Source organism: Pan paniscus, chromosome 23 (assembly GCF_029289425.2).
Source record: "Pan paniscus chromosome 23, NHGRI_mPanPan1-v2.0_pri, whole genome shotgun sequence".
Lineage (NCBI taxonomy): Eukaryota > Metazoa > Chordata > Mammalia > Primates > Hominidae > Pan > Pan paniscus.
Genome location: NC_085927.1, coordinates 51,765,368 through 51,788,690, shown reverse-complemented (window position 1 = coordinate 51,788,690; position 23,323 = coordinate 51,765,368). Strand labels below are relative to the sequence as shown.

The 23,323-nt window shown below is 53.8% G+C and overlaps 2 protein-coding genes across 7 annotated transcripts in view; one reads left to right on the top strand and one right to left on the bottom strand.

The window, feature by feature from the left end:
- CENPM (centromere protein M) overlaps positions 1-20,202 on the top strand; it is a 37,814-nt gene extending 17,612 nt beyond the window's left edge. Inside the window, exons 1-6 of one of the 6 annotated variants that reach the window (XM_063603330.1) lie at positions 10,836-12,001; positions 12,525-12,604; positions 13,020-13,112; positions 13,636-13,800; positions 15,337-15,428; positions 16,107-19,735. In XM_063603330.1, coding sequence (XP_063459400.1) covers positions 11,945-12,001; positions 12,525-12,604; positions 13,020-13,112; positions 13,636-13,800; positions 15,337-15,421 — 480 coding nt within the window. In that variant the 5' untranslated portion in view covers positions 10,836-11,944 and the 3' untranslated portion in view covers positions 15,422-15,428; positions 16,107-19,735. Of the gene's footprint in view, positions 1-10,835; positions 12,002-12,524; positions 12,605-13,019; positions 13,113-13,635; positions 13,801-15,336; positions 15,429-16,106 lie in introns of those variants that run through there. The other 5 variants (XM_063603331.1, XM_055105395.2, XM_003814639.5 and 2 more) reach the window with 5 other exon arrangements.
- On the bottom strand, positions 71-6,899 carry SMIM45 (small integral membrane protein 45). Its single transcript, XM_055105397.2, has 2 exons — positions 6,595-6,899; positions 71-1,330 (listed from the first exon to the last, which is right to left on the bottom strand). The coding sequence occupies exon 2, from the start codon at positions 1,314-1,316 to the stop codon at positions 1,110-1,112; it is 207 nt and encodes a 68-aa protein (XP_054961372.1). The 5' UTR covers positions 1,317-1,330; positions 6,595-6,899; the 3' UTR covers positions 71-1,109.
- Positions 20,203-23,323: the final 3,121 nt, after the last annotated feature.

Genomic DNA, 23,323 nt, shown 5'->3' with positions numbered 1-23,323 from the left:
TATTTTTCATGAGGACCCAGTGAGTTGACAGACATGATCCTCATTTCAGGAAAAGACAGGGTCCTGCAGAGATCATCATGAAGTCTTTATTATTGAGAATAAATTAAGATGGAAGCCCCAGCGAAGGGGGGCGGGGTGAGGCAGGTTGCCAATCTGTGTCCAAAGTGGGGCAACAGAGTCTCCACACAGGAGGAGGGTTCTAGGGTGGGCTTGGAGTCTGGCAGGGCCTGGCTCAAGGGGTCTGGGTTTGGCCCCAGAAGTGTGGCACAGGACAGGGAGGGAGGGCAGGGGCTGCTGCCTGCTGCCTCAGTCTTGGGGAGGGGGAAGGGCTAGGAAACTCCAGCAGAGGGAGGGGGTTGGGACCCACTATGGACAGTCCTCACACAGCCCACGGAGTTCACCCCGTTTCCACCACCTCCTGCCCTGCCTGGGGCCCCCACACTCTCTCTCACATATACACATCTCATCTCCCCATGCTTGCCCGCTCCCCCCAGACTCTCTCTCTCTCTCTCTCTCTCCTCCCCAACCCTCTCCTCTACCACGGTCTTATCCCTCTGCATACCCCCACCACACACCCTCACCAGTTCCAAGCCTGAGCTCCGCGGGGTGCGGCTGGGCTGGCCCAAGCTGACATCCCTCCAAACGAGGTTCTTAGGTTCTTTCCTTGGGTTGGCTTCGACCTGCCTAAAGCTGCAGGGCTGGTGCCATTGAGTGGAGGCAGGGGAGCTGGGGACTTCACGAAGAAATGAGGGCTCGGGAGCCTCAGGACAGGCAGCCATAGACATGCCTGAGTCCAGTGGAGGGCAGAGTGCTGCGCAGCGCAAAGGCACTGGGGCCCAGCGGAGGATGCCCCTGAGCTTGGGAGGGTGGGCTCTGGGTGAGTCGGCTTGACACGGAGAGCAAGCCCTGGGCCAGCCAGGCACCTAAGTGCCCCACCTCCACTGCCAGCGCACCTGGGGCCTCTGTCGGGAGGGCCCAGGCTGCAGAGGGATAGCGTGGAGGGCCAACAGGCCGGCCTCCCTCTGCCTTGGGGGTCTCCGGGCTGGGCGGGCGGGGCGGGCTGGGGGAGGGCGCCCGGTGCCGCCCGCCTATCCCCTTTGCAAGTCGGCTCAGACCTCCGGGCCGCCGAAGGCCAGGTTGTCGCGCACCATTAGCGTCTTGCGGAGGTCGCGGTCCACCAGGGGGCGCTGCATGCGCCACTTGTGCGCCTCCTGCAGGCCCGGCTCGAAGTAGTAGATGCAGGCGCCGAAGCCCACCAGAATGAGGACCGAGATGACCAAGTAGACCGGCACGAACCAGTCCAGGAAGTGCGGCATCGCGGCGGCCTAGGCTGCGGAGACACAGGGTGGTGAGGGCCAGCAGAGGTGCTCCCTGTCCCGCCCACCCAGAGGGAGACCTTCAGGCTTCACAGAGCCCGAGGCCCAAGCATCACTTTACAAATGGGGAGACTGAGGTCCAGGAGAGCAAGGGCGGGGAAGCGGCTGATCAAGACCACGTGGTAGGCCGGGCGCGGTGGCTCACGCCTGTAATCCCAGCACTTTGGAGGCCGAAGTGGGTGGATCACGAGGTCAGGAGATCAAGACCATCCTGGCTAACATGGTGAAACCCCGTCTCCATTAAAAATACAAAAAAAAAAAAAAAAAAAAAAAAAATTAGCCGGGCGTGGTGGCGCATGCCTGTAGTCCCAGCTACTCCGGAGGCTGACGCAGGAGAATGGCGTGAACCTGGGAAGCAGAGCTTGCAGTGGGCCAAGATCGTGCCACTGCACTCCAGCCTGGGTGACAGAGCGATACTCCGTCTCAGGAAAAAAAAAAAAAAAAAGACCACGTGGTGACTCAGCCACCCAGGCCTCGTGGGCAAGCACAGAGCTATCCCCACGCCATGGGGACACCCAGCTCCTATTCACCCTTTAAGGAGTCTTAGGCTGGGCACAGTGGCTCACGCCTGTAATCCCAGCACTTTGGGAGGCCGAGGTGGGCAGATCACCTGAGGTCAGGAGTTCAAGACCAGCCTGGCCAATATGGTGAAACCCCATCTCTACTAAAAATACAAAAATTAGCCTGGCGTGATGGCACGCACCTGTAATCCTAGCTACTTGAGACAGGAGAATCGTTTGAACCTGGGAGGTGGAGGTTGCAGTGAGCCGAGATCGCGCCACTGTGCTCCAGCCTGGGCAACAGAGCGACTTAGCCATGAGCAGTTCTGGTTCAGTCTCTTGCCAGGATGTGTGCCCTTGGGCAAGTTGCCTAACCTCGCAGGGCCTCAGCTTCCTCCCCTATGGAAGGGGAAAGGGGCAACACCTCTACACTGGTCCTAGTGAGGATTCAGTGGGGTGACTGATCCCTGGATGGGGCCTGTGCAGGGCACTCGGTAAAGGACAGGTTGGGCGATGCCTCCTCTGGTCTCCTTGTGCCCCTGAGCCCCGGGGCCCAGCCCTGACTGCAGCTGCCATGGCTGCCAGTTGCCAGCACCTGCCCCTGAGATGAGTAGGTCTCCCAGCCACCTGCACGCCCTAGCCAAGTGTGGCCTGGTGAAAGTGTAGTGAACAAACACCCATAGAAGGAGACCTGGTTGATATCCAATGGAGTCTACACAAGTCCAGTTTCATAGTTGTAAGGACATGGCCCCTAGGACCAAAACACTTGGGCAAGATATTCAGACCTTTGGTTTCTACATCTATAAAATGGGAATGGGGCTGGACGTGGTGGCTCATGCCTGTAATCCCAGCATTTTGGGAGGCCAAAGCGAGTGGATTGCTTGAGGCCAGGACTTCGAGACCAGCCTGGGCAACATGGCAAAACCCCGTCTCTACTAAAAACTCAAAAAATTAGCTGGGCATGGTGGCACATACCTGTAATCCCAGTTACCCGGGAGGCTGAGGTGGAAGGATCACCTAAGTCTGGGAGATGGAGGCTGCAGTGAGCTGTGATCGCGCCACTGCACTCCAGCCTGGAGCAAGATCCAGTCTCAAAAAAAAAAAAAAAGGGAATGGTAACAAGTACCCAGGTGATAGAGCTTTTGTGTCTGCTGAATGAGTTAATTTATGTAAAATATTCAGAACCAGTGCCTGGCACATAACAAGTGCTACATAGTAAGTTTGTTCTTATTCTCTGAGCCTCAGTTTCCTTATCTGTAAAATGGGGATAGAAATAGCACCCACGTCCTAAGGGTACTTTGAATTTTTTTTTTTTTTTTTTTTTTTTTTGAGACGGAGTCTTGCTCTGTCACCCAGGCTGGAATGCAGTGGCGCCATCTCGGCTCACTGCAAGCTCCGCCTCCCAGGTTCACACCATTCTCCTGCCTCAGCCTCCTGAGTAGCTGGGACTGCAGGTGACCGCCACTGCGCCCAGCTAATTTTTTGTATTTTTAGTAGAGACGGGGTTTCACCGTGTTAGCCAGGATGGTCTTGATCTCCTGACCTCGTGATCCGCCCGCCTCGGCCTCCCAAAGTGCTGGGATTACAGGCGTGAGCCACCGCACGCAGCCTGGGTACTTTGCATTTTTAACAAGACAATGCCTAAAGAGCATTTTGCGACCGGGCCAATGGCTCATGCCTATAATCCCAGCACTTTGGGAGGCCAAGGAGGATGGGTCACCTGAGGTCAGGAGTTCAAGACCAGCCTGACCAACATGGTGAAACCCTGTCTCTACTAAAAGTACAAAATTAGCCAGGTGTGGTGGCACATGCTTGTGATCCCAACTACTCGGCAGGCTGAGGCAAGAGAATTGCTTGAACCCAGGAGGTGGAGTTCCAGTGAGCCACGACTGTGCCACTGCACTCCAGCCTGGGCAACAAGAGTGAAACTCTGTCTCAAAAAAAAAAAAATTAAAATTAAAAAGCATTTTGCACCATTCTGCCTGGCACAGAATCAGCACTTGGTCAATATCAGCTATTGTTATTTCCACTGAACGAGAGGCAGAGAAGGCAGGAAAATGGAAGGCAGCAGGTGTAAGGTACGTCACAAACCTTATATACACCCAGACTCTTTTTTATTGTTTTTGTTTTTGAGACAGAGTCTCATTCTGTTGCCCAGGCTGGAGTGCAATGGCATGATCTCGGCTCACCGCAAGCTCCACCTTCAAGCGATTCTCCTGCCTCAGCCTCCCTTGTGAGTAGCTGGGATTACAGGCATCTGCCACCATGCCCAGGTAGTTTTTGTATTTTTTAGTAGAGACGGGGTTTTGCCATGTTGGCCAGGCTGGTCTCAAACTCCTGACCTCAAGTGATCCTAACCTCGGACTCCCAAAGTGCTGGGATTACAGGCATGAGCCACCGTGCTCGGCCCACCCAGACTCTTTAGAATGGCCCAAAGGTGCCCATCTGCTCCCTGCCAACCTCCCCCTCCTCACATGGCACACTATGCGCGGTCACATGGAACTGCCTGTCCGTCACCTACATGCGCCTGCACATTATGCAGTCCTCATCTTTGCATATGCTTTCATTTTGCATATGCATTCTTGTTCACTTGGCAAATTCCTACTCATACTTCAAAAGCCAGATCACTGTCTGGCTGTGGTGGGTCACGCCTGTAATTCCAGCATTTTGGGAGGCCAAGGCAGTGGATCACTTGAGGCCAGGACTTCAAGACCAGCCTGGCCAACATGGAGAAACCCCGTCTCTTCTAAAAGTACAAAAATTAGCCAGGGGTGGTGGCAGGCACCTGTAATCCCAGCTACTCAACAGGCTGAGGCAGGAAAATCGCTTGAGCCTGGGAGGCGGAGGTTGCAGTGAGCCGAGATGGTGCCACTGCACTCCAGCCTGGGTGACAGAGCGAGACTCCATCTCAAAAAAAAAAAAAAAAAATCAAAGTACCCTTAGGACGTGGGTGCTATTCCTATCCCCATTTTACAGATAAGGAAACTGAGGCTCAGAGAATAAGAACAAACTTACTGTGTAGCACTTGTTATGTGCCAGGCACTGGTTCTGAATATTTTACATAAATTAACTCATTCAGCAGACACAAAAGCTCTATCACCTGGGTACTTGTTACCATTCTCTATTTTTTTTTTTTTTTTTGAGACTTGATCAGGAGATCAAGACCATCCTGGCTAACACGGTGAAACTCCGTCTCTACTAAAAATACAAAAAATTAGCCAGGCGTGGTGGCAGGTGCCTGTAGTCCCAGCTACTTGGGAGGCTGAGGCAGGAGAATGGCGTGAACCCCGGAGGCAGAGCTTGCAGTGAGCCGAGACGGCGCCACTGCACTCCAGCCTGGGCAACAGAGCGAGACTCCATCTCAAAAAAAAAAAAAAAAAAAAAACAGATCACAGATCACAGATCACAGATCACAGATCATCTCCTCCAGGGATAGGATGATGCAGGGCCTATTGAACCCACCCCCAACCTTCGCTAGTTATAAGAAAGGTGTGACGTGAGGAGCCCACCTCTGCCTGCCCGGCAGGTAGAGCACTGTTTTGACTTCCTCCACAAACCTCACAACAGGCCTATGGGGCAAGTGTCACTATCCACATTTTACAGATGAAGAAACTGAGGCCCAGACAGGCTCACTAACTTGCCTTGGCTTACCCAACTGGAAAGTGGCAGAGCTAGACGCCAAACCCCAGCGATGCCCTGAGGCTTGCGTCCTCCAGGGGAGGGAAAGGCACCTGAGCAGGATGAAATGAGCAGATGCCCACCTTGCTTCTGGGGAGGGAAGCAGGGGGATGGATGGAAAGAACTCCAGGTAGGTCAGAGAGAAGCCCTCACTCTTCTGACCTCCGTCTCCAGACTCCAGCTCCTCTTGTCTCTCTACTCCCAGGTGGGCCTGTGAGGGGAGCTGTGGCCCCAGGGGAGGGAAAGATGCTGTTTCCTGGTCCTGCATCCATCCGGAGCCCCTCTCCTACCCCAAAGGTCCTCACTGGCTGTTCTGAGGCACCGACATTGTCTTAAAGTGCCCTATTTGTGAAGGAATAAAATGAAGAGTGCACTGATTATCCAAAGTGACTAGTGCAGCCAGGGCAGGGGAGCGTGTAGGACCCAGCACCTTTTAACCAGCTGCCTTTCTGGGGAGCTGGAGAGAGTGCAGGATTGTCTGGTGCTGCCAGGGTTGGTGAACGTAGGGAAGGAGCACCTCAGGCAGGGAGGCTGCTCCCTGTGTGACTTAACTGTGTCCAAGGTGACTCATGCCCCCTATCCAGGCCCAGCCAGGCCCCCAGTTTCCTTCCAGCTTAAACATGCGAATGGAGGGCTGGGGCAGAACAGAAGCCATTTCAGCTGCAATGCTGGGGGATGTGGAATAGAGATCAAGGTCCCCCAACCTCTCCAGCCCTGTGCACAAAATCCCAGGCATTCTGAGGCTGACTGAGGACCCCGTGGTCTCTTCCTGATTTCTCAGGGAACTGACCTAGGTGGAAAAGCAACACACTCACTGGCCTCCTGTGTTATCTTGGCCCCTTCTTCACCCTCTCTGGGCCTCAGGGTCCCCTGTGCACAGTGACAGGGTGGGGATGGGGTTACCAGATGATCTATATGGAATTTTCCAGCCTCATTTAAGCCAATGTGCTGCCTGAGACAGTGTGAGTTTGCAGAGCCCCTCTCCCTACCTCCCAAGCCATTGGCACCACTCGGTGCCCTCCGTGTGCCCAAAGACCCACCTCACGCCCTGCAGATGCCAGTTCCGGGGGCTCTGTGCTGAGCACACCGCCTCAGCCTGAGCAGCTCAGCGTCGGCCCGTGGACTCATTCGCAGCTGCTGTCCCCAGAGACACTGCCATCTGCGGCCGCCCTGGGTGCTGGAGGCAGAGATAGGGCAGGGCCAATGCAACCCACGGGAGACGAGCTTCTCACACCCGGGGGCTCTGAGTGGGCCAGGAGGGGGCAGTCCTGGACTGGCTCAGCACCCTGGTATCTCTCCCTGCCCATCAGAGACCCTTCCCCCTAGCCCCCACTCTCAGGATGGCAGGAGGTGGGACCTGTCTCAGCCAATCAGCAGCCTGGCAGAGCAAGGGCTTTATCTTCCGTTGCCCTGGCAACCAGCCTTCTCTTCTGGATCCCTGGTACTGTGCACGTGGTACAGCAGATGACAGAGCGGCAGGATTGGGGGAGTGCGGGGAGGGCGAATCACCCAGCAGGCTGCAGGACCCCAAGCCTGGTGGGCCTAGAGAGGAGAGGACCATGGCTGATAACTCTAAGGGTCTGATGGTCTGCCATTTGGGGAGCAGGGAGATACTGGGGTAACTGGCAAGCGGGTGGGGACAGAGAATCAGTGACCAGTAGAGCTCAAGGGGGTCATATGTTATACAAGGAAAAACCAAGACTGAGTCTGAGAGTTCAGACACATTGGCTCAATGTAACATTTCCTATGCACCAGACACTGTTTTCAACGCTTTGATTATATTAACTCAATTAATTCTTATTCATGGTCACACAGCAAGAAAGTAGCAGTGCCAGGGTCAGAGCCCTAGCCTGGCTTTCAGGACCCTTGCAAATGGCTCCCCCTCCCCATTCTGCCTCATCTACCCCACAGCACCCCTGGCTGGTGTACAGCCAGCACAGGCATTGAGCACTCCCATCTTCCAGCTGGCCCCAACATCACTTCCTGCAGTCCTCCCAGCTGGATTGGTGTTGAGACCCCATTTTGGGATGAGGCAGAGAGGTGATGCTGCTGGCCTTCTCCTTCTCCCAGAGCCCTCAGCTTCTCAGTGACTGAGCTGGAATTCAAAGCCAAGAGCTGACGTTGGGGGTGGGGTCCACCTTCCCAAGCATGGATCCTCCCCCTCCCCCTATGCCATAGACAAGGTATCTGCCACGTGTTGAGGGCTATTGTCTCAGGAGGGAGAGAGCAGCCCCCTAGGGCCCACAGGGCGTGGCTGGGAAGAGGCTTCCAGGAACCACCTCCCTAGGGAATCCGTTCCCAGAAACCTGGGGATGGGCAGGGGGAAAGCCTCTGGGTGAGGTGGCTTCAGGACCTAGGTCCCCCACCACAGACACCTCTGCGCCATCTAGGGGCTCTTCAGGTATGACGGGTCCTTTCCAGCATATGTGGGACTGGGGGGTGACTGTGAGTTCACAGAGGGTTTGTTTTTTTTGAGACGGAGTCTCGCTGTGTTCGCCAGGCTGGAGTGCAGTGGCACAATCTCGGCTCACTGCAACCTCTACCTCCCGGGTTCAAGCGATTCCCCTGCCTCAGCCTTCCGAGGAGCTGGGACTACAGGTGGGCACCACCATGCCTGGCTAATTTTTTGTATTTTAGTAGAGGCGGGTTTACCATATTGGCCAGAATGGTCTCGATCTACTGACCTCATGATCTGCCCACCTCGGCCTCCCAAAGTGCTGGGATTACAGGCGTGAGCCACTGCGCCTGGCCTTTTGCTTTGTTTTTTAAGACAAGGTCTTGCTCTTTCACTCAGGCTGGAGCACAGTGGTGTGATCATGGCTCACTGCAACCTCTGCCTCCTGGGCTCAGGTGATCCTCCCACCTCAGCCTCCCGAGTAGCTTGGACCACAAATGCATGCCACTATGCCCAGCTGATTTTTGTACTTTTTGTAGAGACAAGATTTTGCCATATTGCCCAAGCCGGTCTTGAACTTCTGGCCTCAAGCTATCCTCCTGCCTCAGCCTCCCAAAGTACTGGGATTACAGGCGTGAGCCACCACCTGGCCAAAGTGCTTTTTAACATTTTGGGGTGGGAGAGCAGAGGAGTTGGGGAAAGAATCACAAAGGGGCAGGAGTAAACTTTTTGGGGTGAAGGTATGTTCAGGCTCTTAATGGTGATGGTGGCTTCTTAAGTATATACATATGTCAAACTTATCAAATTGTACCCTTGAAATAAGTGTAGTTGATTATACGTGTCCCTTATGCCTCAATAAATCTGTAAAGTATGTGATCCATGGCCTGTCGGCATTGTTTTAGCCACTGATTCCTTATTCATACAAAAGCTTATGGGAAGCTCAATACATAACAGAGATAAAGTGGAGGTTGCTTCGGTTCAATGGTTGGGTAGGGGTGGGGGTTCTGGACCCCACCCACTCGGAATCCCCCCTGTCTCTCACAGGACCCCAAGTCATCTCCCCAGGGCTCCACAGAAGCCGATTTGAAAAATGCTGGCCCAGAGGACTCTGATGACCCTGCCAGCTTGGGTGTTCAGGATGTAAGAACCTCCAGGCCTCTATCTGGCCTCCTCCCCATCCCTACCCTTCATCATGTATGGATCTTAAACACAACTACTTTCTGTTCAGCCAATGATCACCGCCCCGGTGAAGTGGAGTGCAGGCTCCCCAGGGACACAGAGCAGCTTCCCGTGGGTTCCTGCTGCTCCTGGCTGCTCCCCGATGGCCTCCCCAACTGCAGTGCCCTGTCTCTTGTTACAAGTGGTAACTCCCTGAAGCAGTTTGGCCCCTCTGGGACCAGGGTCCTCAGGGCAGGCACTCAGCACATGCTGACCCAATGGGTCTCAGCCCGGCCCCTCCTGGAAAGTCCCCACCAGAGTCCAAAGTCTTTTCCCAGCCCACCACTCTCTAAGGGCCTCAGTCTCCGGGAGCTCAATCACCTCCGTGGCCTCACCTCCTCCCCTGTTCTTCTTACTCCATCTGCCACAGCCACTGGCCTCCTTGCTACGCCTCGGAAGTGCCAGGAGTGCTTCCCACTCAGGGCCTTTCCACTTGCACTGCCTTCTGCCTGAGGCCTCTTCTTCATCATACTTAAGGGGCCCCTCTCTCACTGAATTCAAGCATCTGCTCAAATGTCACCTTAGGGAGGCCTCCCTGCTCTAAAGTAGCCTCCTCCCATCCATCTCTTCTGCCAGACAGCTTTAGTTTATCTTTCTTTTTTTTTTTTGAGATGGAGTCTCACATGTCGCCCAGGCTGGAGTGCAGTGGTGCGATCTCAGCTCACTGCAACCTCCGCCTCCCAGGTTCAAGTGATTCTCCTGCCTCAGCCTCCCGAGTAGGTGGGATTACAGGCGCCCGCCACCGCCACCATACCTGGCTAATTTGTTTGTTTGTTTTTTGTTTTTGTGATGGAGTTTCGCTCTTGTTGCCCAGGCCAGAGTACATTGGCATAATCTCAGCTCACTGCAACCTCTGCCTCCCAAGTTCAAGCGATTCTCCTACCACAGCCTCCCAAGTAGCTGGGGTTACAGGCATGCACCACCACGCCCAGCTAATTTTGTATTTTTAGTAGTACAGACAGGGTTTCTCCATGCTGGTCAGGCTGGTCTCAAACTCCTGATGTCAGGTGATCCGCCCGCCTCGGCCTCCCAAAATGCTGGGATTACATGCGTGAACCACCATGCCCACCCTGCTCAGCTAATTTAAAAATTTTTTTGTAGAGATGAGGTCTCACTATATTGCCTAGGCTGGCCTCAAACTCCCGGCCTCAAGTGATTCACCCGCCTCGGTCTCCCAAAGTGCTGGGTTATAGGCATGAGCCACGGCGTTCAGCTTACTTTATTTTCTTGTCATAGTGCCTACTACTGCTTGACTTTCAGGAAGTCCTCTCCACACCCCATGCCATGAGGAATGAAAGCCGTATCTGTGCTGAGGGCAGTGGCTCTATGGGGCCATTTACGTCCTGATCTTTCCGAGCAAGACACAGTTAGTTTAGTCTGCAGTAAGAAGGATTTAGGCTAGGCAGTGTCTCTGCTCTCCCAGTTATTACAACAATGAACACACTGTCATCATTGTCTATCCCACCCCCATCAAACTAAGTTAATCAATAATGTCTGATTCAACTGACTTCCTAGGGTAGGGCATTGGGTCTGGGCGTAGGAAATGATGAATGAATGACTGCTGAGAATGAATGGATGGATGTAATCTATCCATTCACTCAACAAATATTTATTAACTACGATGTACCAGGGACTTTTAGAGTGCTGGACATACAAAGTGACAAAGTCTCTAACCTCTTGTTTCTTACATTTTAGATGTAGAGACAGTGAACAAGTTATTATATAACTGTTGGCAGAACCAGTTTGCTATGGGCCCTGAGCGTCCCTGCATGTTCTTGCTGGGTATGTCAAGAAAGCAAGACCCTGACAGCTCTGTACTCAGGCTGTGTTTGCAGCAAGGAACCTTGAAAGATGAGGTAAAGTCTCCCACTGGACAAAGAACAGCATGCTTACCACTCACTGTAAAAGCAGTCAATTGGCAGGGCCTGCTGGTGTGCAGCGGTGGTCCCAGCTACTCAGGAGGCTGAAGCAGGAGGGCTGCTTGAGGCCAGGAGTTTACGACCCACCTGGGCAACATGGCCAGATCCCCATGGTGGCACTTGCCTGTAGTTCCAGCTACTCAGGAGGCTAAGCCAGGAAGATTACTTGAGCCCAGGAGTTTGAAGCTGTAGTGAGCTATGATCGTGTCACTATAGTCCAGCCTGGGCAACAAAGTGACGCTCCAAAAAAAAAAAAAAAAAAAAAAGGGCCAGGCACGGTGGCTCACGTCTGTAATCTCAGCACTCACTTTGGGAGGCCGAGGCGGGATCACTTGAGGCCAGGAGTTTGAGACCAGCCTGGGCAACTTGGAGAAACCCCGTCTCTACTAAAAATAAAAAAAATAAGTCGGGCGTGGTGACGCGCGCCCGTAGTCCCAGCTCCTTGGGAGGCTGAGGCAGGAGAATCGCTTAAACTCGGGAGGCAGAAGTTGCAGTGAGCCGAGATTGCGCGCATTGCACTCCAGCCTGGGCCACAAAGCGAGACTCTGTCTCAAAAAAAAAAAAAAAGTACTGTGTATGAGCATGAATGAATGAAAGTGAACAAAGGAATCACTAAAAACCTGCTTACTGTGGAGCGTGGAACCAAAGGCCTGTCCACCACTTGTTCCACGGGTGGCGCTGGAACGCCCCTCAGAAAAGGAGATAAAGGTTCGGTTCCTTTAAGAGGCCCCGTCCCGTCCCGCGAAGCCCCGCCTATAAGGAGGCACGTGCCCCCAGGCCGCGCTCTAGGGGCTGGACTCAGGGCGGTTTGAAAGATCGGCGCGCACCGCAGGAGCAACGGTTGGTCTTGCGGCTGTGATGTCGGTGTTGAGGCCCCTGGACAAGCTGCCCGGCCTGAACACGGCCACCATCTTGGTAGGTGCAGGCGGCCCCGCTTCCCCCGCTGATTTTTCCTCCTGGGCGGTGCTTCAGCCACTAGGTCAACTGAGCTCTCTGAGGCGCCAAGCCAGCGCGCGCTACCGTGGCGGGGGCGGGGAATAGGCGGAGAGCCATGCTCTGAACCAATTGGAGTAGCCGCTCTCTGAGGTTGAGGGACGCACCCACCAATAGGTGCTCGGCGGACCCTTTCCCAGCTTCTGATTGGCGAGTTCCCGCGCCTGGAATTGGTTTTCCCGCGTCTGGGGGTCTGGCCTCCTGGAGAGGCCGGCGGTGGGAGCGAGGGTCGGGTAGTAGAGAGTGCGGTGCCCACAGGCCTGCAGCGGGTCCAAACCTCAGGCCCCCAGCCCGTGCCGCTTCGCGGGGTCCACTTCTCGGGAAATGTCCTCCGAGCCGCCTGCTGGCGGTGTCCCGATCCCCCCGGGAGTGGGTCGAAGGGCCAGGCCCTCCCCAGCGGGTGCTGTGCCTAGGGCTCGACTGTCCTCTCTCTCTCCCTGCGCAGCTGGTGGGCACGGAGGATGCTCTTCTACAGCAGCTGGCGGACTCGATGCTCAAAGAGGACTGCGCCTCCGAGCTGAAGGTGTAAGTAGCCGCGGCTGTGGCCTGGGCCCACGTGTCTCTCACTCCAGAGGGATTCGGTCCTAGCTGCTAAACTCCGAAGCCCAGCGCCCCCTCCTCTGAGGCTGGTCCTTCTCCCTGCATGCAGCGTAGCTGGCTAGTCCCATGCCGTCTTATATCCCAACCTCCCGTTGCCGAAGTGGTGACTAAACAGAGCCCGTTTCTGGCAGAGGGAATCAGACAGGAGTAATCTGAATAGGACCGGACCTGTCCTGCCTCTGTGCTGGCCCAAGGAGTCGTGGCCACAAGAGCCTCGGGTGGCTAGGATGAGGTGGGGAGCCCTTGACGGCTCCCTTCTTTCCACATGAAGGGCAGCATTTAAACGGTAGCTGTGAGGGGGGTACGGATATCTTGAGTCCTGCAATTTCCTGTTTTTCAGCCACTTGGCAAAGTCCCTCCCTTTGCCCTCCAGTGTGAATCGGCCCCGAATTGACCTGATCGTGTTTGTGGTTAATCTTCACAGCAAATACAGGTGAGAGCCAGAGGAAGGGGCAGTCAGGGCTCAGGCAGGCCTGGCTCAGGACTGTGCTGAGACGGTGACCTAACTTGTGATGGGAAGTGGTGAGGATGGGAGAGGCTGGCTGAGGTCAATCTGTAAGGTGAGGAGAGAGGAGCCAGTGGTCAGTGCACAATGTTTAAAATACACAACGGCCGGGCACAGTGGCTCACACCTGTAATCCCAGCACTTTGGGAGGCCAAGGTGGGCAGATTGCCCGAGACCAGCCTGGGCAACATGGTGAAACCCCATCTCTACTAAAATACAAAAATTAGCCAGGCGTGGTGGCATGTACCTGTAGTCCCAGCTACTCGGGAGGCTGAGGCAGGAGAATCACTTGAACCCAGGAGGCAGAGGTTGCAGTGAGCCAAGATCGCGCTACTGCACTCCAGCCTGGGCAACAAAGTGAAACTCCATCTTAAAAAAAAAAAAAAAAAAAAATTAAAGGACAAATATTTCTCCAGAGAAAGTCACCCTCTTGTCATTCTCTGGCCTCTAGGATCAGAGAAGCAAGGACTTCTGCTTTCTCCGTTGTAAAGTTTTGTTCTCTGGTTTGTTTTCTCACCCTGGCCTGGCCACCCCAGCCTCCAGAACACAGAGGAGTCCCTGCGCCATGTGGATGCCAGCTTCTTCTTGGGGAAGGTGTGTTTCCTCGCCACAGGTGGTAAGTACGTTCCTCGCCTGTTACTGCCCACCCCCAGCCAAGGGAAAGCTGGGGCGGCCGTAGGCTTCTTGCTGAGGCACCCTGGGTGATGGAAAGAGCATGTATTTTACACACACTGGGGCCTATCGGAGGGTGGAGGGCAGGAAGAAGGAGAAGATCAGGAAAAATAACTAATGGGTACTAGGCTTAATACCTGGGTGACAATGATCTGTACAACAAACCCATGACACAAGTTTTAACTACATAACAAATCTGCACATGTACCCCTGAACTTAAAAGTTAAATTTAAAAACTGAAAGAACACATATACACATACTTTGGAATCTGACCTGTTGTCAGCCTTTCTAAGAGTGAATCTGAGCAGATAACTCTGCCATTGCTTGGAGTTGCCTAGTGGTTGCCTGTGGCTTTCGGTAAAATCCAAACTCTAAAGACATAAAGCACTTTGCAGTTTGGCCTCTGCCTTCTGGGCTAGTCTCATCTCCGGTGACTCTCCTTCTCTGGGTCAGCTTATCGTTCTCTGAAAAAGTCCTGCTGTTCCTGAGACTTTGTAATATTAACAGTGAAAATAATAATGGCTGACATCTTTTGAGCTCTCACTGTGAGGCAGACACGGTAATTGCTTTGTTTTCATATTCCTGTTGGAGGTAGGTATTATTACCTCTGTTTTACAGTCATGAGGTTAAGTTGCCCCAGGCCCCTAGATGAGAAGTGGTAGAGCCAAGGTTTACACCTAGGTAAGTCCTGGTGTAAAAAGGGCCTGGTGTAAAAAAAAAGGGCCCGTCCCTTTTTTTTTTTTTTTTTGAGACGGAGTCTCGCTCAGCCGCCCAGGCTGGAGTGCTATGGCGTGATCTCAGCTCACCGCAACCACCGTCTCCCTGGTTCAAGCAATTCTCCCATCTCAGCCTCGCGAGTAGCTGGGATTACAGGCACCCGCCATCATGCCCAGCTAATTTTTGTATTTTAGTAGAGATGGGGTTTCAGCATGTTGGCCAGGCGTCTTGAACTCCTGACCTCAGGTATCCGCCTACCTCAGATAGTGCTGGGATTACAGGCCTGAGCCACCGCACCTGGCCGTCCTCTTTTTGTTTACTCTAGGCTTCTGTCAAATACGTTTCCTCTTCTTTGTCTTGCTAACCCCTACAAATACCTCAAAACTCAGCCCCAGTGTCACTCCGGCATGCATGAGGTGTCTGACCTGTCTGCCTTCCCAGCTGAACTGTTAGCTCCTTGAGCAGAGTGCCTGGCACAGATAATTCTCAAGAAGCATTGGTGAGCAAATGCAGGCCAAGTAATTTCTAGATGTCAACTCACTGACTCTAGAGTGACTCAGTGGGGTAGGAGCTATTATTATCTTCATTGTCTAATGTGATATTCTTGACTACCTAGAAAAGAAAGTAGAATAGGACTGTCACCCTCGTGATTAGAAAGAAACCGAGCCCCAGAGTGGGGAAGTGAGTGACTCTGCCCAGCACTTCCTGAATTCCAGCCAGGAAGGTAGAGATTGCAGCTATAGCACTCATGGCTTCTTTCCAGCTGGGCGGGAGAGCCACTGCAGCATTCACCGGCACACCGTGGTGAAGCTGGCCCACACCTATCAAAGCCCCCTGCTCTACTGTGACCTGGAGGTGAGCATGCTGATCACAGAGACCAACACTACACTCGGGTGCGGGGAAAGGGTGGTCAGCACACAGTGGGCACATTGGGAATGCTTATCGAAGGACTTGGTATCCGAGCGAGGCAGCTCCTGAAGGGGAGGGAGACACAGGATCCTGGTTTGAGTGGCGTTTCTACTCACTGGCTATGACCTGGGCAGGTCACCCTGAGCCTTGGGGTACACAGGTGTGAAGTGAGGATGATGTGCTTTCATCTGGAGTGCATCTTATATGCCAGGCTCTAGCACGTGCTGCCCTGCTTTTGCTTTTGCTGAGTTTCTGCATACTCAGTTATAACTAAGTCTTATGTGTATGTGTTTGTGAGTCCACTCTCCTGCTGGGGTGTAAGTGATTGTGAGGCCAAGCGTATGTCCGTCTCTTTAACTGGTGCATCCTTGTGTCCTCTGGGAGTCAGAATGCCTGATTTCCCCTTAACTCTCTGATTTCAGATCTTGTCTGGTCCCACCCCAAGCCAGGGTACCCAGCAGGCAGTAGGGATGTTTGTTGGGTAGGTGGGTAGATGGTTGGATGCATATGTAGGGAATTCTGCCCCAACTGGATTCTGTTGGTGTTTCTCACAAGGTGAAACTAACCACGAGGGGTAGGAAAGTAGCGTTTTTGTTGTTGTTGTTGTTGTCGTTATTGTTTTAGATAAGGTGTTGCTCCGTTGCCCAGGCTGGATTGCAGTGGTGTACTCATGGCTCACTGCAGACTTGAGCTCCTGGGCTCAAGTGAACCTCCCACCTCAGCCTACTGAGTAACTAGGACTACAAGCATGCACCACCGTACCTAGCTAAGTATTTATTTATTTATTTACTTTTTTTTTTTTTTTGAGATGGAGTCTTGCTCTGTTGTCCAGGCTGGAATGCAGTGGCGCGATCTCGGCTCACTGCAAGCTCTGCCTCCCGAGTTCACGCCATTCTCCTGCCTCAGCCTCCCAAGTAGCTGGGACTACCGGCACCCGCCACCACGCCCAGCTAATTTTTTGTATTTTTTAGTAGAGACGGGGTTTCACCGTGTTAGCCAGGATGGTCTCAATCTCCTGACCTCGTGATCCGCCCGCCTCGGCCTCCCAAAGTGCTGGGATTACAGGCATGAGCCACTGCGCCCGGCCACTGTTTGTTTACTTTTTAATATAGCGATGAGGTCTTGCTGTGTTCCCCACACTGGTTTTGAACTCCTGGCCTCAAGCGATCCTCCCACTTTAGCCTCCCAAAGTGCTGGGATTACAGGAGTGAGCCACCGAGCCTGGCCTTTAGCCGCTTTTTATGCAGGATAAATCCTGATGACCTTTTGCTAAAGAGGCCTCAGCAGGAGTTGATGTGCTCCCCCCGATGGGTCTCCTGAGGGTTCCCAGGGCCCGCACTGCCACACCCATGTGCCAGGCCTGCTCCATTCCTTTGGAAACCTGTTTATTGGTTTTGAGATACATTTTGAAGAGTTGTGTTTCTGCTCTGTTCTGGGTCTTGTGCCTGTTACCGAAAGCAAAGTGATGAAACGCAGGGAGAACCGAGTCAGCACATGATCTGTGACCACCAATCCATCACCACTGTCTAGACCAGGGTCCCTTATCCTGGTGTCAGGGCACTCCTCTGGTCTAAGGGCAGAATTCAGAGGATAGCAGTCTGTGGCTGTCGCCAGTAGAAATGGGGATGTTTTCATATCACATTAGGATTGGGCAGGTCTCATCACTGCCTCATGTGGCAGCAGCCATTAGGCCTGCCCCTTGCTCGATGCATCGATCACGATACACACTTGACTCTATCACGCATTTGTTTTCCTATTTGATGACCACTTTTTGAGCCCCTGACCAGATCAGCACTCTGATCTCACAGATGGGACCCTGAGGCCTGGGCACACCTGAAGTGCCTGCCCCACCAGGCTTTCCTCCCAGAGAGAACAGGCGACTTGCTCAGGGTCAGACAGCTCGTGAGTGAGGGGTAGAGCCAGCTGTTCTGCTGTCCTAGCCTGCTGACCATGTGACTTTGAATAGGTCACTTTGTCTGCCACGAAGCATCTCTAAAGGGGAGTCATGATCTTTGCTCCATAGTTCAGGTGCTGGTGGGGGACAGTGGTGCCTACTCACCCTGTGACAAGTGGTGTAATTCTGTCTGTGGCCATGAGGTGGCGGGCCAGGCCAGGTCCTGGGTTCTCTCTTGGCCTGGGCAGGAAGCAGGAGGTCCCAGCCTGGTTCCAGCCGCAGCAGGAGCTGCAGAAATGCCTGCTCAGGACATAGGCCTGCATGCCTCAGATGGAGCACTCAGGGTTTGAACTGGCCTCCTTCTTCATGCTGGTGTTGTCCTCTTCAGAACACTCTTCTGCATAATTGAGTTTGAGCCCCACCATGTATCTTGAGGCCTTTGCGTGGCAGGAATTACCGGCCCCGTTCCATTGATGAGGAAACACAGGAAGGTGTGTGATTGGCCCAGTGAAATAATTGCCTAGGTCTGCTGGTAGGGCTCTGTGCTGGGCCCTGGGAACACAAATGAGTCAGATATTGGCCCTGCCCTCTCAGAATCTCATGAAATAAGCAGACATGTAACATACGCAACAGCAGAAGGATTTGCTGAGCTCTGGGAGCCTGGTGGTAGAATTAGGTCATTTCTTCTTGGATGTCATGAGCAAAGTCATGATTGTGGTCAGACCTGGGCATTTGGGTCACGTCTCTGGAGTGACGTGGATTGGAGGAAGCCTGGCCAGAGGCAGGAGGCTGGGTCGAGGCTGCTGCAGGAGGCAGGTTGTGGAACCCAAGCCTCAGCAGCCTAGAGGTAGATTTCAGGAACAAAGGCCACCAAACTTAGAGGACTTATTAAAAAAATACTTCCTGAGTTTCTGTGGTGCCAACCACTGTTCTAGGCTCCAGGGACGCAGCACAGAACAAAAGAGTCAAAAACCCCAGCTTCCTGCTGGGCACGGTAGCTCACACCTGTAATCCTAGGGAGGCCGAGGTGGGAGGATCACCTGAGGTCAGGAGTTTGAGACCAGCCTGGCCAACATGGTGAAACCCAGTCTTTACTAAAAATACAAAAAGTAGCTGGGCATGGTGGCACGCACCTGTAATCCCAGCTACTCAGGGGCCTGAAGCACAAGAATCGCTTGAACCTGGGAGGCAGAGATTGCAGTGAGCCAAGATGGTGCCACTGCACTCCAGCCTGGGTGACAAAGCGAGACTCTGTCTCAAAACAAAACAAAAAAAGCCCCAGCTTTGTTCTAGTCAAGGAAACAAATGGGGTAAATGACGTGCTGGAAAGTGGAGGCGTGGCGTGTCAGGTGGTGGTAAACAGGCAAGAGTTAGGCAGGGTAACCAGGGAACGCCCCTGCAAACAGGACTTTTAAATAAATAAAGACCTGAAGGAAGTAGGCAGGCAGGCCATGGAGATACCTCGTGGCAGGAGGAACAGCAAGTGCATGGGCCGAGTGTGGGACTTGCCTGGTGTGCTCAAGGTCTGGCAGGCAGGCCTGGGTGGCTGCAGCACAATAGCAAAGGGCGGGTTGGGGTGGAGAAATCAGGAATGGTGGGGCTGGATCAGTGGAGCCTGGTGGGGAGCTGCTGGAGGGCTCGGGGCCAGGGAGGGATGTGGCCTGACTTGGGTTTTAAATGGACCCCTCTGGCTGCTGGGAGGAGAGTGGACTGAAGGGAAACTAGGGCAGAAATAGAGAGACAGGTCTGGAGGCTCTTTCTTTTTTTTTTTTTTTTTTTTTTTGAGACAGACACTGGGCAGCATCGTGTTCTTCCAGCGGACGTGTCTAGAACATCTGTGCCCGGGCCTAGAGCAGTCTTGTCCCTCTCTGGCCCCACAGCTCCCCTGGGCCCATTCCTTTTTGATGGCACCTTCTTATCTGTGGTGAGGGCCACCCGCTGTCCCTCCCTCCTTCCTATCCCTGTATCTTCTGCTCCCTGGTCTTGAGTATCTGGGGCCCGAGCTGCCCGGGCATTGGTTGGAAGTAGCCCTGATTCAGAGCTCAGCTCTGGAGTCACTAGCTGGGTGACCCTAGACAGTTTGTTCGACCTAGCCAGCCTTGTTAAGCCTTCATTTCCTCTTGAGCAGGAGGTCAGGCTCTGGATGTCTCCGGAGGTTGTTTGAAGGATTGGGCAAGCTGAGGCAGTTGGAAGCTACTCAGGTGTGGCATGAATGAGGGCGTGGCTGTGGTGGGCAGTGGTGACCTGAGCTACCCCCAAGTCTCCGCCCCCAGCCCTGCTCTGGCAGCCCCTGCAGCTGCTCTGGGTGAGGGAGCAGGGCCAGCCGCTGCATTCTATCTCACTGCTGTTCTCTGCTCTCCCCACAGGTGGAAGGCTTTAGGGCCACCATGGCGCAGCGCCTGGTGCGCGTGCTGCAGATCTGTGCTGGCCACGTGCCCGGTGTCTCAGCTCTGAACCTGCTGTCCCTGCTGAGAAGCTCTGAGGGCCCCTCCCTGGAGGACCTGTGAGGGCGGCTGGCCCCTGGGCTGCCCCTTCTCATGGCTTCGTGCTGACTCCATAAACATTCTCTGTTGAGGATGTCCAGTCAGGGCTTGACAGGCCCAGGCTCAGCCCCCAGTGGTTGGGAAGGTTCCCTGCAGTGCCAGTGCTGCAGCAGGGAGAGCTGGGCAGAAGCAGCGAGGGGGCCCAGCTGGTGAGACTGTAGCCCCCTCCCACTCCCACACTCACTCTTGCAGAGCCTGTGTCTTTAAGCAGCTGGCGTGTTACATCTCCATTTAAGGTTTCCTTTGAACAAAAGGTCTGTGGCTAAAAAAAGTTTAAAAATCACTGGTCTCATTCACCACTTTGACTTTGTAGATGAGGAAACTGACTCAGAACAATTAAGAGTAGGGCAGGGTGGGCCAGGTGCAGAGGCTCACGCCTGTAATCCCAGCACTTTGGGAGGCCGAGGTGGGTGGATCACTTGAAGTCAGGAATTCGAGACCATCCTGGCCAACATGGTGTATCCCTGTCTCTACAAAAATACAAAAATTAGCCAGATGTGGTGGTGGGTGCCTGTAGTCCCAGCTACTCGGGAGGCTGAGGCAGGAGAATCACTTGAACCCGGGAGGCGGAGGTTGCAGTGAGCTGAGACTGTGCCACTGCACTCCAGCCTGGGCAACACAGTGAGACTCCACCTCAAAAAAAAAAAAAAAAAAAAAAGCGAGACCAGCCTGGCCAACATAGTGAAACCCTGTCTCTACTAAAAATACAAAAATTAGCCAGGCATGGTGATGCAGGCCTGTAGTCTCAACTACTCGGGAGGCTGAAGCAGGAGAATCACTTGAACCTGGGAGGCGGAGGTGGTGTTGAACCGAGATTACACCACTGCACTCCAGCCTGGGCAACAGAGCGAGACTCCGTCTCAAAAAAAAAAAAAATGCTGGGTGCGGTGGTTCCCACCTATAATTCCAGCACTTTGGGAGGCCGAGGCGGGCAGATCACGAGGTCAGGAGATCGAGACCATCCTGGCTAACAGTGAAACTCTGCCTCTACTAAAAATACAAACAAATTAGCCAGGCATGGTGGCGGGCATCTGTAGTCCTAGCTACTTGGGAGGCTGAGGCAGGAGACCGGCATGAACCTGGGAGGCGGAGCTTGCAGTAAGCTGAGATCACGCCACTGCACTCCAGCCTGGGCGACAGAGCGAGACTCTGTCTCAAAAAAAAAAAAAAAGGAGTGGGGCGGGGTAAGGGGAGCTTGGACTCGTTATGCCAATCAGACTCCACATCCTGGCCCTGCTATTATAGAACCTGGTTGTTGCCTCTTGGAGCTTGTTTTCTCAGATGTGAATGGAGATGAGGTTCTGCTCACCTTGTCACGTTGGGAGGATTGAATGAGATGATGGACATGCCTGGGACTGTGTGACCCCCCATTCCTGCGTGTAGGTTGCTGTGTTCATAACATGTGTTAATGCCTTGCACCTTGCTAGGTAGGCACTCAGTGAACAGTAACTATTTGAAATCACATGGAAAGCCGAGGCGGGCGGATTGCCTGAGCTCAGGAGTTTGTGGTTGGCCTGGCAACACGGTGAAACCCCGTCTCCACTAAAATACAGAAAATTAGCCGGGCATGGCAGTCTGTGCCTATAGTCCCAGCTACTCGGGAGGCTGAGGCAGGAAAATTGCTTGAACCCAGGAGGCGGAGGTTGCAGTGAGCTGAGATCGTACCACTGCACTTCAGCCCAGGCAGCAGAGCGAGACTCTATCTCCAAAAAAGAAATCACACAGCGGAGTTCAGAAACTGGTGCAAATTAGGAATTACACCACTGTCAGAAGTTTGCAAGAAGTGAGAAAAGCTGGCTGGAGGTCTCGTTTTGGGGTTGATGGCGAGAGATTGTACAGTGCCAGTTGCTTTCCTTCTCCCTTGGGTCTAATTGGAGATTGTAGAGGCATCAGAAGTGGACTCTAGAAATCCCGTAGAGAGTCAGGTCCTGACTCCCTTGGAACATGACAGTGCTCTCCCCACATTCACCCTGCACGTGCCAGGGTATGCCCACCAGCCTCAGGCCTCAGGATGGACCCCAGTTGAAGCCCTGGGCAGCACTGCACCAGCACCTCGGGGCCTGTCTGCTTTTTTCTTTTTTTTTTTTTTTTTTGGTTGGTGGGGTGTGGAGTCTTGCTCTGTCGCCCAGGCTGGAGTGCAGTGGCGTGATCTCAACTCACTGCAGCCTCTGCTCCCTGGTTCAAGTGATTCTCCTGCCTCAGCCTCCCGAGCAGCTGAGATTACAGGTGCACGCCACCATGCCCAGCTAATTTTTGTATTTTTAGTAGACACAGGTTTCGCCATGTTGGCCAGGCTGATCTCAAACTCCTGACCTCACGTGATCTGCCACCCTTGGGCTCCCAAAGTGCTGGGATTACAGGTGTGAGTCACCGCGGCCGGCCTAAGGCCTCTCTGCTTTGATGTCACCATCGCAGCTGGGCCCATGCCCTTCACTGAGGGGTGGGCCGCCTTCTAACTCCTTGTAGGTGTCGGGGATGCGGCCCTATCTGCCCCTTTCTGTAGGTTCCTTCTGGAACTTAGCTCAGGCCCCACCCCTAGTGCTCAGTAAGGGTTTGTAGACACCTGGCTGACTTCCTGGCAGTCCCTTGGGCTCCGCTGAGGACTTCAGCCACGTAGATTCCGGTCGAGGCCCCACATGTCACCCGACATTTGCAGGCACGTCATGCTTCACAGAGCTCTTCTCACACAGCAGACCTGTGAGGTAGATGATGTTTCCCCAATTCACAGTTCATGAAACAGACCGTTGTCATGGGAGGTGTGTCACAGTCACACAGCTAACTGGCAGCAGAGCCAGCCCCACTCTGCTTCTCTCCAGTTTTTCTGTGTGCCTGCCTAATCCTTGAAGAAAGGTTTGGAGGCCAGGCGCAGTGGCTCACGCCTGTAATCCCAACACTTTGGGAGGCCACGGTGGGCAGATCACTTGAGGTCAGGAGTTCGAGACCAGCCTGAGTAACACGGTGAAACCCCGCCTTTACTAAAAATACAAAATTAGCCGAGCATGGTGCCATGCACCTGTAATCCCAGCTACTTGGGAGGCTGAGGCAGGAGAATCACTTGAAACCAGGAGGCAGAGGTTGCAGTGAGCTGAGATTGCACCACTGCACTCCAGCCTAGGTGACAGAGAGACTCCATCTCAAAAAAAAAAAAAAGATTTGGGCATCTCCACTGGGCAGGCCCTGAGCTGGAATACAGAAGGTGGAGACAGCCCGTGTGCTCCAGAAAGCAGCAGTCTGCAAGCCATGGTTCCTGCCTCAGGATGGGACCACTAGAACACAGCATCGCGAGAGGGCAGGGGGTGGCAGGATAGGCCCGAGGGCAGAGGCCCTTAGCGTGGGAGCAGAGTGGTGCAGGCTCTGGGCCTGAGCAGGCCTTCGCCAGCAGCAAGAAGCCCCTCGGGCACTTG

What these genes read in the sequence shown, in the direction of transcription:
- SMIM45 (XM_055105397.2), bottom strand. Translation starts at nt 1,316, where the DNA reads ATGCCGCACTTCCTGGACTGGTTCGTGCCGGTCTACTTGGTCATCTCG.